The sequence below is a fragment of the Elephas maximus genome, chromosome 4 (genome assembly GCF_024166365.1).
Source record: "Elephas maximus indicus isolate mEleMax1 chromosome 4, mEleMax1 primary haplotype, whole genome shotgun sequence".
Taxonomy (NCBI): Eukaryota; Metazoa; Chordata; class Mammalia; order Proboscidea; family Elephantidae; genus Elephas; species Elephas maximus.
Genome location: NC_064822.1, coordinates 162,073,848 through 162,091,451, shown reverse-complemented (window position 1 = coordinate 162,091,451; position 17,604 = coordinate 162,073,848). Strand labels below are relative to the sequence as shown.

The 17,604-nt window shown below is 39.2% G+C and overlaps 1 protein-coding gene across 4 annotated transcripts in view; it reads right to left on the bottom strand.

Moving 5' to 3' along the window:
- Positions 1–17,604, bottom strand: part of CFAP54 (cilia and flagella associated protein 54) — a 499,063-nt gene that overhangs the window by 313,408 nt on the left and 168,051 nt on the right. For all 4 annotated transcript variants that reach the window (XM_049884120.1, XM_049884121.1, XM_049884122.1 and 1 more), the window contains one exon: positions 5,220–5,450. In XM_049884120.1, coding sequence (XP_049740077.1) covers positions 5,220–5,450 — 231 coding nt within the window. The remainder of the gene's footprint in view (positions 1–5,219; positions 5,451–17,604) is intronic.

Genomic DNA, 17,604 nt, shown 5'->3' with positions numbered 1-17,604 from the left:
GGTAATCATGCATAAATGGTCATATATGTAAGGAAGCTCAGCCAGGACTTCTTTTCAGAGAACGTAAGGAAACCCCTCTGCTCTGAACCACTTTCCTTGGCATTGCCCCATGAGTGGGTCACTTTGCCAAAAGCCTTCTCTGTTGATGAGGTAAGCTAACTGCATCTTGAATGCAAGTCTGGTATAGCCATAGCAAAGGGATCTAACTGGAGACATTTTTGTGAAGGTTCACTCTGGTCGGGATTTTAACCAAAATACTGGAGAAACAAAGACTGAGCCCAAGTTCACTGGGAATTTCAACCCTCAATTTTTGTTTACTGGATTGTTGGAATATACCTTCTTAATTTATATCTCTGTACCAAGCTCAAGTCTTTCCTCCCTCTAGTTCATTTGATATGTTGCTCTCAGAAAAACTTCTTATCATGGCCCTGCTCAAAACCCTCCATAGCCTTTCACTGTACATGAAACAAAGTTCAGGTTTAATAGACATTTTATACTATCCGTGATTTGGTACTGACCTATTTTGCTAATTATTTCATGGCACCCCCATTCACATGTCCTAGATTCCTGTCAGACTCTTTATGGTTCTCATTCTGTGTTTTACCTGGATTCTGACTCATGTTCTTCCAACTACCTGGAATGTCTATTTCCCTAATCTATACATATCTAAATCTTGCTAATCCATTAAGACCCAGGCCAAGTACCCCCTCCCTATGAAGCTATTCCTTTGTCCCAGCCGTAGGAAAGCCTTCCTTCCCAGGAACTAATGAGAGTTTATGTGTACTTCCATTTTTACCATTAGCTACAGTTATTTGTGAACATCAGTCTACCGTACCAGACTACAGTCTGTGTATTTAGCCTGTACAGCCACTTCATCTTTGTATACCTGTTGTCACTTGAATTTTAACCCCTAAAAAGATATGTTGAAGTCCAAACCCTCATATCTGTGAATGTGACCTTATTTGGAAATGGTGTTTGTAGATGTAATCAAGTTAAAATAAGATCAGACTGGACTAAGGTGGGTCCTGAATCCAATGGCTGGTGTCTTTATAAGAGACACAGAGACATACAGGGAAGGACACGTGATAACAGAGGCAGGGGTTAGAGTAATGCATCTATAAATGACAAAATGCCAAGGATTACGGGCAATCACCAAAATCTAGAAGAGACAAGGGAGGATTCTTTCCTAGAGCCTTCAGAGGAACTCAGCCCTGCCAAAAACCTGAGTTTGGATTTCTGCCCTCCAGAACTGTGAGCAATAAATTTCTGTTGTTTTAAGCCACCCAGTATGTGGTTTTCACTGGCTAATGCTTTTCAGAAGTAAACTGCCAGGTCCTTCTTCCTAGTCTGTCTTAGTCTGGAAGCTCAGCTGAAAACCTATCCTCCATAGGTGACACTGCTGGTATCTGAATACCGGTGGCATAGCCTCCAGCATCACAGCAACACACAAGTACAACACACAAGTAATGTCCGAAGTATGAATCTAGGAAAATTGGAAATCATCAAAAATGAAATGGAATGCATAAACATTGATATCCTAGGCATTAGTGAGCTGAAATGGACTGGTATTAGTCATTTTGAATTGGACAATCATATAGTCTACAATGGTGGGAAGACAATTTGAAGAGGAATGGTGTTGCATTCATCATCAAAAAGAATGTTTCAAGATCTATCCTAAAGTACAACACTGTCAGTGATAGGATAATATCCATACGTCTACAGGGAAGACCAGTTAATACCACTATTATTCAAATTTATGCACCAACCACTAGGGCCAAAGATGAAGAAATAGAAGATTTGTATCAGCTGGCTACAGTCTGAAATTGATCGAACATGCAATCAAGATGCATTGTTAATTACTGGAGATTGGAATGCGAAAGTTGGAAACAAAGCAGAAGGATCAGTAGTTGGAAAATATGGTCTTGGTGACAGAAACAATGCCAGAGATCGAATGATAGAATTTTGCAAGACTGACAACTTCTTTACTGCAAATACCTTCATTCACCAACATAAACGGCGACTATACACATGGACCTCACCAGATGGAACACACAGAAATCAAATTGACCACATCTGTGGAAAGAGACGATGGAAAAGCTCAATATCATCAGTCAGAACAAGGCCAGGGGCCGACTGTGGAACAGACCATCAATTGCTCATATGCAAATTCACGCTGAAACTGAAGAAAATCAGAGCAGGTCCACGAGAGCCAAAATATGACCTTGAGTATATCCCACCTGAATTTAGAGACCATCTGAAGAATAGATTTGATGCATTGAACACTATTGACCGAAGACGAGACAAATTGTGGAATGACATCAAGGACATCATCCATGAAGAAAGCAAGAGGTCACTGAAAAGACAGGAAAGAAAGAAAGACCAAGGTGGATGTCAGAGGAGACTCTGAAACTTGCTCTTGAGCGTCAAGCAGCTAAAGCAAAAGGAAGAATTGATGAAGTAAAAGAACTGAACAGAAGATTTCAAAGGGCCTCTCGAGAAGACAAACTAAAGTATTATAATGACATGTGCAAAGAGCTGGAGATGGAAAACCAAAAGGGAAGAACACGCTCGGCCTTTCTCAAGCTGAAAGAGCTGAAGAAAAAATTCAAGCCTCGATTTGCAGTAGTGAAGGATTCCATGGGGAAAATATTAAATGAGGCAGGAAGCATCAAAAGAATATGGAAGGAATACACAGAGTCATTACACCAAAAAGAATTAGTCGATATTCAACCATTTCAAGACATGGCATATGAACACAAACCGATGGTACTGAAGGAAGAAGTCCAAGCTGCTCTGAAGGCATTGGCGAAAAACAAGGCTCCAGGATTGATGGAATATCAATTGAGATGTTTTCAACAAACAGATGCAGCCCTGGAGGTGCTCACTCGTCTATGCCAAGAAATATGGAAGACAGCTTCCTGGCCAACTGATTGGAAAAGATCCGTATTTATGCCTATTCCCAAGCAAGGTGATCCAACCAAATGTGGAAATTATAGAACAATATCATTAATATCACATGCAAGCAAAATTTTGCTGAAGATCATTCAAAAACGGCTGCTGCAGTATATCGACAGGGAACTGCCAGAAATCCAGGCTGGTTTCAGAAGAGGATGTGGAATCAGGGATATCATTGCCGATGTCAGATGGATCCTGGCTGAAAGCAGAGAATACCAGAAGGATGTTTACCTGTGTTTTATTGATTATGCAAAGGCATTCGACTGTGTGGATCATAACAAACTATGGATAACACTGCGAAGAATGGGAATTCCAGAACACTTAATTGTGGTCATGAGGAACCTTTACATAGATCAAGCGGCAGTTGTTCGGACAGAACAAGGGGATACTGATTGGTTTAAAGTCAAGTAAGGTGTGCGTCAGGGTTGTATTCTTTCACCATACCTATTTAATCTGTATGCTGAACAAATAATCCGAGAAGCTGGACTATATGAAGAAGAACGGGGCATCAAGATTGGAGGAAGACTCATTAACAACCTGTGTTATGCAGATGACACGACCTTGCTTGCTGAAAGTGAAGAGGTCTTGAAGCACTTACTAATGAAGATCAAAGACCACAGCCTTCAGTATGGATTACACCTCAACATAAATAAAACAAAAATCCTCACAACTGGACCAATGAACAATATCATGATAAATGAAGAAAAGATTGAAGTTGTCAAGGATTTCATTGTACTTGGATCCACAATCAACAGCCATGGAAGCAGCAGTCAAGAAATCAAAAGACGCATTGCATTGGGCAAATCTGCTGCAAAGGACCTCTTCAAAGTGTTGAAGAGCAAAGATGTCACCCTGAAGACTAAGGTGTGCCTGATCCAAGCCATGGTATTTTCAATCGCATCATATGCATGTGAAAGCTGGACAATGAATAAGGAAGACCTAAGAAGAGCCGACGCCTTTGAATTGTGGTGTTGGCGAAGAATATTGAATATACCATGGACTGCCAAAAGAATGAAAAAACCTGTCTTAGAAGAAGTACAACCAGAATGCTCCTTAGAAGCAAGGATGGCGAGACTGCGTCTTACATACTTTGGACATGTTGTCAGAAGGGATAGTCCCTGGAGAAGGATATCTTGCTTGGCAGAGTGCAGGGTCAGCGGAAAAGAGGAAGACCCTCAATGAGGTGGATTGACACAGTGGCTGCAACAACGAGCTCAAGCATAACAGCGATTGTAAGGATGGCGCAGAACCGGGCAGTGTTTTGTTGTGTTGCACATAGGGTCGCTACGTGTTGGAACCGACTCGACGGCACCTAACAACAACAACAGTGTGTGGTACTTCGTTTCAACACCCATAGGAAATGAATACAGTGCCCACAGCACCTACTTCAGTGTTTTACATCTAATAGGTATTCAACAAATGTTGTTTGAATGAATGATTCTCTATCATCTTCTTAATGGTTACATGTTGTGTGCTGTTGAGCTGATTCTGACTCATAGGGACCATACAGGACACAGTAGAGCTGCCCCATAGGGTTTCCAAGGCTGTAATCTCTACAGAAGCAGACTGCCACATCTTTGTCCTGCGGAGCTGCTGGTGAGTTCGAACCACCAACAGTTCCATTAGCAGCCAAGCACTTAACCACTGTGCCACAAGGGCTCTTTGCACTTAGCCAAAGACACTCAATAAGACCTCAAAAATATCTGTCAAAGTAGTGATAGAAAGTTGACATCGTATGAGAAAATATGATCTCTGTTTATAAAAAAAAAAAAAACCATTGCCGTCAAATCGATTCCAACTCATAGTGACCCTAGAGAACAGAGTAGAACTGCCCCATAAGGTTTCCAAGGAGTGACTGGTGGATTCAAACTGCCAACCTTTTGGTTAGCAGCCGAACACTTAACCACTGCACCACCAAGTCTCTGTTTATAGAGTGTAAATTATACTTCTAAATGAAATACAGTTTTGCCTACTATTATCTAAAGTTATTACACAATTCATATTAAATTTCTGTTGGAATTACACTTTACCCTTGCACTGAAAGCTATATTAATAAACACATTCAAGATATATACAAATTAGCACTTCATAAACCCTTAAGATCCTGGAATAAGAAATTAGGAAATATGCCAATGGCCAGTGTAAAGATAAAGGCATTCTGTAAACCTCTTCTAGGTTATTGTAAACATTAGAGCCTTCCACATACAAACATAATCCATGTTTACAGCATTAAAAAACCATTATACATTGGTAATGTACTATACCTGACCATTGCCTGTGAAGTACCAAATTTCATCTTCATACGCTCCCCTAGCTTTAGTAAAAGCAGGTTGAAGTGTGCGTTTGCCAGATACAGGTTCATCTGAGATCTCCAGGGCATCTCCTCAAGAAATATTTGATGGAATCTCTTTCTTTTAACATAATTTGATATTATAGGATTCATATAATCCACCAGGGATTGATAGGCTATTTTTCTAACATCAGGTCTCTTATTTCTGCCAAGGGAGAAAGAAGTTTTGCAATTACACAAACTTCTATACACTTAATAAAGAAGAATGATTCCAATTTATACAAAATAGATCAAGAAGTCACTTGACTACCCTTATGCAGATCTTCCTCACTTATTTATCATTTTCTTAGTGCTAAAAATGTGAAATCAGGTGGTAAAGAAAGCACAAGGGTAGGGATGGAGACACTATGTATTGCCTTCAATTCTCTCTAATATGTTTCCTAAACTCAAACAGAGCTTTACTTTTCCGTAACCAAAAGCCACTGAGATTAGACCACTAAATTATGATATAACATTCAATTTCATCAACTAATTTCAACATTAAATAAGAAAGTAACTTCTCTGTAATGTTCCTAAAGGGGGAAAAAATGGAACAAAATTTTTCTAACATTACCTAGACTATAATGAAAATAAAATATTGTGACGCTGTGGTTAATAGCTCTGGGGCTAATCAAGAGGTCAGCAGTTTGAAACCACCAGCTGCTCCTTGGAAACCCAATGAGGCAGTTCTACACTGTCCTAAAGGGTTGCTATGAGTTGGAATTGACTCTGAGACAATGGGTTTTTTTTTTTTTTTTTAGTTTACAGATGAAATGCTGGAGTCCTGGTAGCACAGTGGTTAAGTGCTCAGCTGCTGACAGAAAGGTCAGCAGTTTGAAATCACCAGTCGCTCTGCAGGAGAAAGATGTGGTAATCTGCTTCCATAAAGATTACAGCTTTGGAAACCCTATGGGGCAGCTCTACTCTGTCCTATAGCATTGCTGTAAGTCAGAATCGACTCAACAGCAATGGGTTCATAGATGAAATAAAATAATTTCACAAATACATATCCAGTCTGATCTGGAGAAAACTCATATTCAAATTTGAGCTAATAGTTCAGGCTTTAAATATAATAAATTCAGTTTTAAAAAATCATTCATATCAAAATCTCAAAATAGTTCAACTATTTTTTTTAGTTTTGTTTTTTGTTGTTGAGAATATACACACCAAAACACACACCAATTCAATAATTTCTACATGTACAATTCAGTAACATAGATTACATTCTTGGAGTTGTACAACCATTCTCACCCTCCTTTTCTGAGTTGTTCCTCCCCCATTAACATAAACTCACTGGCACCTAAGTTTCCTATCTAATCTTTTGAGTTGCTATCGTAAATTTGATCCCATATAGACAGATCTTGAAAGAGAACAATGCTCAAGGCAGACATACTTTACTAGTTAAGCTAAACTATTGTTTGGTTTTAAGAAGACTTCAGGGGATATTTTTTGGTTTAAGGTTTAAAGATTATCTCAGGACAATAGTTTCAGAGGCTCATCTAGCCTCCATGACTCTAGAAAATCTGGAGCTATGAAAATTTGAAATTCTGTTCTGCATTTCCCCCTTTTGATCAGGATTCCTCCACAGAATCTTTGATTATAAGGTTCAGGAATGGTAGTTGGGCACCATCCAGTTCTTCTGATCTGGATGGTAAAGGAGGCAGTTGTTCATGGAGGCAATTAGCCACACATTTCATATTCTCCTCCTATTCCAGACTCTCTTTCTTCCTCTGTCGCTCCAGGCAAATACAGACTAATCACTGTTCCTTGGGTGGCCGCTGGCTAGTTTTTAACACCCCAGGCACTATGCAACAAACTAGGAAGCAGAATAGCACTAAACATATTATCGAGCAAATTAACTGAGATGTTCATGAAACCATGACCCTAAACCTCCAAACCAAAGAACCAAATTCCATCAGGTGTTTGGTTGTACATACGCAGCCTCAACAGCTACTCTCTTGTTTTTTGACATTGTTGTAAAATGGTTGCACAACTCAAAGAATGTAATCAGTGTCATGAAATTGTACACATAGAAACTATTGAATTTGTGCATGTTTTGCTGTGTATATTCTCAACAACAACAAAATAGAAGAATATGTTGATATATATAGAGAGAGAGAAATGTTTACATAGGTATTTACATAAATAGAGACATAGATAGATTTATTTGTATATACGTATTTCCTAGATTTGTCTGCTGAAAAGACTAGAAGTAAAGACACATCAATAGCTCCAAGATTTTAGATTCTAAGTACCATTTTCCTTTTTTAAGAATGTATTGATTCTAGGGCTGGCACAGGGAAACTACAAGATGAATATCTTGAGGTAAGTAAGGAGGAGTTCAAAAAGATGATGGGGACATATCAAAAAGACATAAGACCACAAAAGCAAAAAGATGGAAACAATCCAAGTGCCAATCAACAGAAGAATGGACTAAGAAACTGTGGTACATACATACAATGGACACTATGCAATGATAAATAATAATGATGGATCCACGAAACATCTCACAACATGGATGAATCAGGAAGGCATTATGCTGAGTGAAATAAGTCAATCTTAAAAGGACAAATATTGTATGAGACCACTACTATAAAGTAACAACAAAAGGTTTAAACACAGGAAAAGAAGAAAAAACATTTTTTGATGGTTACCAGGGACCAGAGCAGGAAGGAGATGAAATTACCAACTAGATAGAAAACACAAGTTAATATTGGTGAAGGGAAAGGCAATGCATAATATGGGGGAAGTCAGTACAACATGACCAAGGCAAAACAAGACACTGAGAGGAATGCAAGAATAAAGGGCAAATGGAGGCAGAGGCAACATGGTGCTATAGACAGAAGCACCATGCCATCCCTCTGCAGCAAAGACCTGAAAAACTAAGTAAAACAGCTGCAAACATCAATCCTGGAACCCTAAGCATCAAATGAAGGAATAAAGAACTTGATCAAGCACCAAACGGAGTAAGAAACTGACAGAGAATAGGCAACAAGGAGAGCGATGGAGTGGAGGTTCCCTACCAGCTAACATGGCACGGATTCCCCATCTTGGACTATAGCTACCATGGAATGTGGGCAGGGAGTATAGGAAAGCAACTTCACAGGGCTCCCACCAGGAGACAGAGCACCTGGTAACCAGGGATACATGCCTTCCCACCCCCACCCTTCTTCCCTGTATGAGGCCTCCACTGCTTTCCAATGGGCCACAGTAACTCTGCCGGAGAGATACCAGCTCACTGCTGACCAGATTCACCCTCTTGGACCTCAGCCACAAAGGACCACGGATAGGGAGTATGGGAAGGCAACTTGAAGCAGCTCCCAACAGGAGACAGAGCACCTGGTAACCAGGGAAACACGTTTTCCCATCCCCCACCCTTCTTCCCTCTACACAGCCTCCATCTCTTTCCAATGGGCCACAGTCACTCAGAGAGACAACAGCTCACTGCCACCTGGGTCCACCCTGGCCCCACCAGCGGGTCCTTCGGTGACATCTTTTTGTTTGTTTTTGGTTTGTATTTTTTTGTTTGTTTCCTGAGACTTTTTTTTTTTTTTTAACTTTTTTTGTTGCTTCTCTCTCCCTCCCTTCCTTTCTTTCCTTTCTTCCTCTCAGCTAGCCCCATGTACAGTCTCCTCCCCTTCTACATGGGCTGTGATTTTTTGGATTGTTTGCTTTGTTCTTTTTTTTCTGTTTCTTCTCTTTCTCCTTTCCTTTCTCCTGCCCACCTAGCCCTGTGCACTGCCTCCACCCCTTCTCAAAGGGCTGTGCTGCACTGAGCAGCTGGAAAGTCACTGCAAGCAGCTTCCCAGGTATACGCCCCCATTACCTACTGGCTGCCTCAGTACCATTTTATTTTTTGTTTGTTTCTTTTTTTGTTATTGTTGTTTCTTCTCTCCCTCTCTTGCCCTTCCTTCCTTTCTGTTCTCCACCCACCTAGCCCCATGCACCACCCCCTTTCTTGGGAGGCTGTGCTGTACCGCTCAGCTGGAGAGCCTCTGGCACAGGGCCTCTCCAGGTCTGAGCTGCCCCCACAGGTCAGCTCCCTCAGTGCCATATTTAAAATTTTTCTTTATCTTTCCTCTTCTCCCTTTTCCTTCTCCCTCCCACTTGAGTCTGTACCACCTCTGCCCCTTCCTGATGGGCCATGCTGGGCCACTGGCAAGAGAGAAATCACCTCACCACCACCCTAATTCTGCCCCACCCCCAATGGCTGGCTCCCTCACCACCATATATTTTTTGTTGTAATTGATTTTATTATTTGTTTATTGGTTGGTTTCTTCTCCCTCTTTCCCCTTTCCTTTCCTTTCTCCCACCTACCTAGACCCATGCACTGCCCACGCCCCTTCTTGACAGGCCAAGCCATACTGCTTGGCTAGAGAGCCACTGGCACATGGCCTAGCTGGGTTGCCCAACCTCCACCTGCAAAATCCTACCACACCGCCATTTTATTTATTTTTTCTTTTCTCCTCCATTTTTTCTTATTTTCTTTTCTTGTTTTTGCTTTTGTTTTTCTCTTATCTTTCACCCATTCACTTAGCTCTACACATCACATTCTCTCTTTCCCTTCTGCTTATCAGCACCATGTGCTGAAAGCCACGTCCCCTGAGTGGCACTAACGCGGTCCCCCAGACTTCGCCCTGTACTGTCCCCTGGCCCCATCCTGTCAGCCCTAGTTCACACTGCAAACTACCCATCCCCACCTCTCCAACCATACTGGACCAGCCCTGCTGCACCATAGCTGAGTGACAAGACGTTGAGAAGTATTGTGTCCACAGGCAAGCAAGCAACAAAACATGCCCACCCTGCCTGCCCAGACATAACCAAATAGAACAAAAAATCAGGATGGAACAATCAAATCTACAATAAATAAATGAAAAAAAAAAAAATTTCTGAATGTCTCGGAGACAGCAGACAATATCGAAACATAAAAAAACAGAAGATGGCTCCAGAAAGTGATCAAAATAAAACACCAGATAACCTCCTGGTAGAAAAAAAGGCACTGGAACTACCTGATAGTGAATTCAAAACTCTAATATCCAGGGTTCTCCAGTGGATGAAGGAAAGTACAGACAAAAATAAAGAAAAAATAGACAAAATCATGGAAAATGTAATAGAGACAAAATCAGGGAAAACACAAAGCAATGGAAGAATGCAGGAAAATAATACAGGAACAAAAATGTCCAAAAAAACCCTAGAAATCATACAAAAACAGCAATTAAGAAATTCAAAAGAAAAACAAGAAGATTTCAGAAATGGACAGAGCAATAAAATGTTTTAGTAGTAAATTTGAAACAATGGAAGACTGGATCAGTGAAGTTGAAGAAAATCCTTGGATACTACTTTGAGGAAAAATCAGAGAGGAAAAATGAAGAAACCCTGAGAATGATGTAGGATACAATCAAAAGCAAAAACATGCACATGATTGGAGTTCCATGACAGGGAGAGAAAACAGAAAACAGAGAGGATCACTGAAGATTTGCTGACAGAAAATGTCCCTAATATCATGAAAGATGGAAAGCCAACCATCCAAGAAGCTCAACAAACCCCATATAGGACAGACTCCAAAAGAAAATCACCAAGACATATCATAATCACACTCACTAAAACCAAAGACAAAGAAAGAATACTGAGAGCAGCTTGAGAAAAAATGAAAAGTCACATACAAGAGGAAACAATAACACTAAGCTCTGATTACTCAGCAGAAACCATGCAGGAAAGAAGGCAATGGGATGACATATATAAAACCTTGAAAGAAGAAAAATTGCCAACCAAGAATAATATAGCCTGCAAAACTCTCACTCAAATATGATGGTGAAATTAGGACATTTCCAGATAAACAGAAATTAAGGGCATATGTAGAAACACCAAACCAAACTTACAAAAATTATTAAAGGAAGTCTTTTGGTTAGAGAATCAACATCAGACACTACCTAAATCTAGGACACAAGACAGCATCAGCTAGATACCAATCTAGATAATAAACTCTCGAGGATAAAATAAAACAAAACATTTACAACAGGAAGCCAGAGAGATCAATCTGTAAATGACAACAACATCAGAACAATAAAACAGGAAATAAACGGTGTAGGTATAGAGCATTCAAATGTATAAAGCATTCAAATGGAGATGAAGTCAAGACAATATCAAGTAATAAAAGACTGCGTTAAACCTAGGAAGATAGGGGTAAATCTCAAGGTAACCACAAAGACAGTTAACAAACCTACTCATCAAAATAAAGAAGAAAAACAAAGTCTCAGTAAACAAAAAAATGAAATAAATTCTATGAACAAAAGGAATTCAGCACAAAAGAGTAAGAGGAACAAAGAAAGCATCAGAACCTCAAAAAAAAAAAAAATCACCAAAATGACAGCAATAAACTGACATCTATCTATAATCACACTGAACATAAATGGCTTAAAGTCACCCATCAAGAGACAGGGAGTGACGGAATGGATAAAAAAAAAAAAAAAAGTCCCATTAATATGCTGTCTACAAAAGCCATACCTTAGACACAAAGTCATACGTATATTAAAAGTCCAAGGGGGGGGAATATATATCAAGCAAGCAGCAACCAAAAAGATAAGTAGTGGCAATATTAATCTCAGATAAAATGGGTTTTAAAACAAAACCCACCATATAAGACAAAGGACATTACATAATGATTAAAGGGACAATACACCGTGAAGACATAACTATAATAAATGCATACACAACCAATGCCAGTGCTCCAAAATACATAAAGCAAACTCTAACAGCACTGAAAAGAGAAACAGACAATTCTACAATAATAGTACGAGACTTCAACACATCACTCTTGGTAAAGGGCAGAACATCTAGAAAGACACTCAACAAAGATACAGAAGAGCTAAAGGCCACAATCAATGATCTTGACCTCATAGACATATAAAGAACACTCCACCCAACAGCTGCAATGTACACATTCTTTTCCAACACACATAGAACATTCTCCAGAATAGACCAGATCTTAGGCCACAAAGCAATTCTCCATAAAATCCAAAACACTGAGATAATACAAAGCATCTTCTCTTATCACAACACCATAAGAGTAGAAATTAATAACAGAAAGACCAAGGAAAAAAAATTAAATACATGGAAACTGAATAACACCTTGCTTAAAAACTACTGGGTAACAGAAGAAATCAAACATGGAATAAAAAATTTCCTAGAATCAAACAAGAATGAAAACACACCATACTAAAACCTCTGAGACACAGCAAAGGCAGTGCTCAGAGGTCAATTTATAGCAATAGACGCACACATCAAAAAAGCAGAAAAGGACAAAACCAAAACATTAGCTATACAACTCACACAAATAGAGAACAGCAAAAGAAGCCCACAACCACCAGAAGAGAAGAATAATAAAGATCAGAGCAGAAATAAATGAAACAGAGAATAGAGAAACAACAGAAAGAATCAACAAAACCAAAGGTTAGTTCTTCAAAAGGATCAACAAAATTGCCAGACCACTGGCCAAACTGACAAAAGAAAAACAGGAGAGGATGTAAATAACTCAAATAAGAAATGAAATTGGGGACGTTACAACAGATCCAACTGAAATAAAAAGGATCATGACAGAGTATTATGAAAAACTACATAACAACAAATTTGAAAACCTAGAGGAAATGGACAAATTTCTAGAAATACACTACCTATCCAAACTAACACAAAATGATGTTGAAAATCTGAACAGACCCATAATAAGAGAAAAGATTGAAAAGGTAATAAAAAAATTCCTAACAACAACAACAAAAAGCCCTAGCCCAGATGGCTTCATTGGAGAATTCTACCAAACATTCAGAAAAGTGCTTGTACCAGTACTACTAAAACCATTCCAGGACACAGAAAAGGGATACTTTGGAATTCATTCTATGAAGCCAGCATAACCCTGATACCAATACCAGGCAAAGCCACCACAAAAAAAGAAAATTACAGACCAATATCTCTCATGAATATAGATGTAAAAATCCTCAACAAAATTTTAGCCAATATATAAAAATTTTAGCCATCATATCATACCAAAAAAAAAAAAAAAAAAAATACACCAGGACCAAGTAGGATTCATATCAGGTATGCAAGGATGGTTCAGCCTTAGAAAATCAACAAATGTAATCTACCACAAAACAAAAGACATTAACCAAAAGAATCATATGATCATCTCAATCATGCAGAAAAAGCATTCAATACAGTACAACACCCATTCCTGATCAAAGCTCTCAATAAAATAAGTATAGAAGGGAAATTCCTCAACATAATAAGGGCATCTATACAAAACCAACAAACAACTTTCTTAATGGACAAAGGCTGAAAACATTTCCCCTGTGAACAGGAACAAGACAAGGATGCCCCTTATCACCACTCCTATTTAACATTGTGCTGGAAGTCCTAGCTAGAGCAATAAGGCAACAAAAAGAAATAAAAGGCATCCAAATTTGTAAGGAAGAAGTAAAACTATCCCTACTTGTGGATGATAATGATACTATACATACAGAACCCAAAGGACTCCGTAAGAAAACTATTGGAACTAATAGAAAGATTCACTGGTGTAGCAGGATACAAGATCAGTAGGATACAAAAATCAGTTGGATTATTATACACCAATAAAGAGAACTATGAAAAGGAAATCAGGAAAGCAATATCATTTATAACAGCCCCTAAAAAAAACAAAATACTTAGGAATAAATCTAACCAGGGACACAAAAGACAAAATACTAAAAAAACAAAATACTTAGGAATAAATCTAACCAGGGACACAAAAGACCTATACAAAGAAAACTACAAAACACTACTGCAAGAAACCAGGAGAGAGGTACATAAATGGGACATCATACCATGCTCATGGATAGGTAGATGTGACATGGTGAAAATGTCAATTCTATCCAAAGCAATCTATGAATACAATGTAATCCTGATCCAAATACCAACAGCACTTTAACAAGATGGGAAAAACTAATCATTAACTTTATATGGAAAGGAAAGAAGCCTCTGATACGTTAAGCACTAATGAAGAAAAGGAATAAAGTAGAAGGAGTGGCACTACCTGACCTCAGAACCTAGTACACAGTTATGGTGGTCAAAACACACTGGTATTGGTACAATGACAGACACACTGACCAATGGAAAGGATCAAGAACACAGACGTAACTCAATCCACCTATGGTCACTTCATCTTTGACAAAAGCTCAAAGTCCATTAACATGGGAAAGGGCAGTCTCTTTAACAAATGATGCTGGCAAAACTGGATGTCCATCTGTAAAAAATGAAACAGGACCCATATGTCACGCCATACACAGAAACTAATCTAAAATGGATCAAAGGCCTCAATATAAAACTACGCTAGAGGCCCTAATACACGGCATAAATAGCATATAAACCATAACTAACAATACACAAATACACAGAAGATAAGCTAGATAACCACGATCTTCTAAAAATTAAACACTGATGCTCATCAAAAGACCACCAAAAGAGTAAAATAGAGCCTACAGACTGGGAAAAAATGTTTGGCTATGACAAATCTGACAAAGGTCTAACCTCTAAAATCTATCGAAAAATTCAACACCTCTACAAAAAAAAAAAAAAAAGACAAATAATCCAATTAAAAAACGCATAAAGGATATGAACACTTTACCAAAGAAGACATTCAAGCAGCTAACAAACACATGAGGAAACTCTCAAGATCACTAGCTATTAGAGAAATGCAAATCAAAACTATAATGAGATGCCATCTCAACCCAACACTACCAGCCCTAATCAATAAAACAGAAAATAGCAAATGTTGGAGAAGCTGCAGGGAGATTGGAACTCATGCACTGCTAGTGGGAATGTAAAATGGTACAAACATTTTGGAAAACGATATGGTGCTTCCTTAAAAAGCTGGAAATAGAAATACCATATGATCCAGCAATCCCACTCCTAAGAAATTATTAAAGAAAACTAAAAGCCATCGCATGAATAGACATATGCACACCCGTGTTCACTGCAGCTTTATTCACAATATCACAAAGATGGAAACAACCTAAGTGCCCATCAACAGAGGAATGGATAAACAAACTACAGTAAATATACACAAGGGAATATTAAGCAACGATAAAGAACAATGATGAATCTGTGAAACATCTCACGACATGGATGAATCTGGAGGGCATTATGCTGAGTGAAATAAATCAATAACAAAAGGACAAATACTGTATGAGTCCACTATTATAAAAACTCATGAAGAGGTTCACACACAGAAAGAAACAATCTTTGCTGGTTACTAGGGAGGGAGGGGTAGGAAGGGAAAAACAGTAACTAGACAATACCCACTGCCATTGAGTCGATTCCGACTCATAGCAACCCTATAGAACAGAGTAGAACTGCATCACAGAGTTTCCAAGGAGTGCTTGGCAGATTCAAACTGTCGACCTCTTGGTTAGCAGCTGTAGCACTTAACCACTACACAACCAGGGTTTCCAAACTAGACAATAAAAAAAAAAAATAAGTATTAATTTTGCTGAAGGATAAGGCAGTACACAATAATGGGGAATTTAGCACAATTTGACCAAGGCAAGGTCATGGAAGCTTAACAAACTCCCTACAGGACTGAATTACTGGGCTGAGGGCTGGGGACCATGGTCTTGGGGAACATCTAGCTCAACTGGCATAACATGGTTTACAAAGAAAATGTTCTACATCCTACTTTGGTGAGTAATGTCTGGGGTCTTAAAAGCTTTCGAGCGGCCATCTAAGAAACTCCACTGGTCCCACCCCATCTGGAGCAAGGGAGAATGAAGAAAACCAAAGACACAAGGGAAAGATTAGTCCAAAGGACTAATGGACCACAACTACCACAGCCTCCACTAGACTGAGTCCAGCACAACTAGATGGTGCCCAGCTACCACCAACAACTGCTCTGACAAGGATTACAATAGAGGGTATGTAGAACAAAATTCTAACTCGCAAAAAAAAAGACCAGACTTACTGGTCTGACAGAGACTGGAGAAACCCCAAGAGTATGGCCCCCAGTCACCCTTTTAACTCAGTACTGAAGTCACTCCTGAGATTCACCCTTCAGCCAAAGATTAGACAGGGCTATAAAACAAGACTAAATGGGCACACCAGCTCAGGGTCAAGGATGAGAAGGTAGCAGGGAACAGGAAAGGTGGTACCAGGGAACTCAAGGTCAAGAAGGGGAGAGTGCTGACGTGTCCTGGAGTTGGCAACCAATGTCACAAAACAATATGTGAATTAATTGTTAACAAGAAATTAATTTGCTCTGTAAACCTTCATCTAAAGTATAATAAAGAATAAAGGGCAACTACAGTAACTACTACAGCTTAGATAGTCTGCAGCAATAGTATTAACAAACAATAATTTACAAATGGACAAATAGGTCCTATAGGTAAATAAGTAAGAGGTGGTAGGATGTAGGGAAACACACCCACTAGAAAATATAGGTTTGGTGGTTAACATTTCTACATATATGACTATAGGTGCAGCTCATATAAAGTACACAAGGGATATAGTCAGGGAAACCTCTTAGACATAACCAAACACCACTCAGGATGAAGTTCCTAGGCTAGAATACAAAGGACCATAGACTTGGGGGATATCTACAATAGACACAGCACAATACATAAAGACAATGTTCTGCATCCTACTTTGGTGAGTAGTGTCTGGGGTCTTAAAAGATTGCGAGCAGCCATCTAAGGTACAACTATTGGTCTTTTCCTGTCCAGAGTGAGGGAGAGTGAAGGAGAACAAAGAATCAAGAGAGCAATTAGTCCAAAGGACTAATGGACTGCATGAACCACAGCCTGCAGGACCCTGGACCAGAAGAACTAGATGACATCTGGCTATCATTACTAACTGCTCTGACTGGGATCACAACAGAAGGTCATGGACAGAAAGGGAGAAAATTACAGAACAAAAAATCAAATTCACTAAGAGACCAGGTTTGCTGGTCTGACAGAGTCTGGAGGAGTCACCAAGGCTATGGTCTTAAGACACCCTTCTGACCTGGAAATGAAGCCACTCCCAGAGACCACCTCCTAGCCAAACAATAGACAAGCCAAACAATAGACAAGCACATAAGATAAACAATAATACCAGAGAAAAACGTACTCCTTAGAACACCCAATTATACGAGATCAAAAGGGCATTATTTGCTCAAAAGCAAAGATGAAAAGGCAAGAAGAGATAGAAAATCAGGAGGAAAATGGGGAAACCAGGGTAGAAATGGTAAGAGTGGTGACACATCGTGGGGAATGAAACCAAGGCCATGAAACACTTCTTATGTACAAACTATGGAGTGGAAAGCT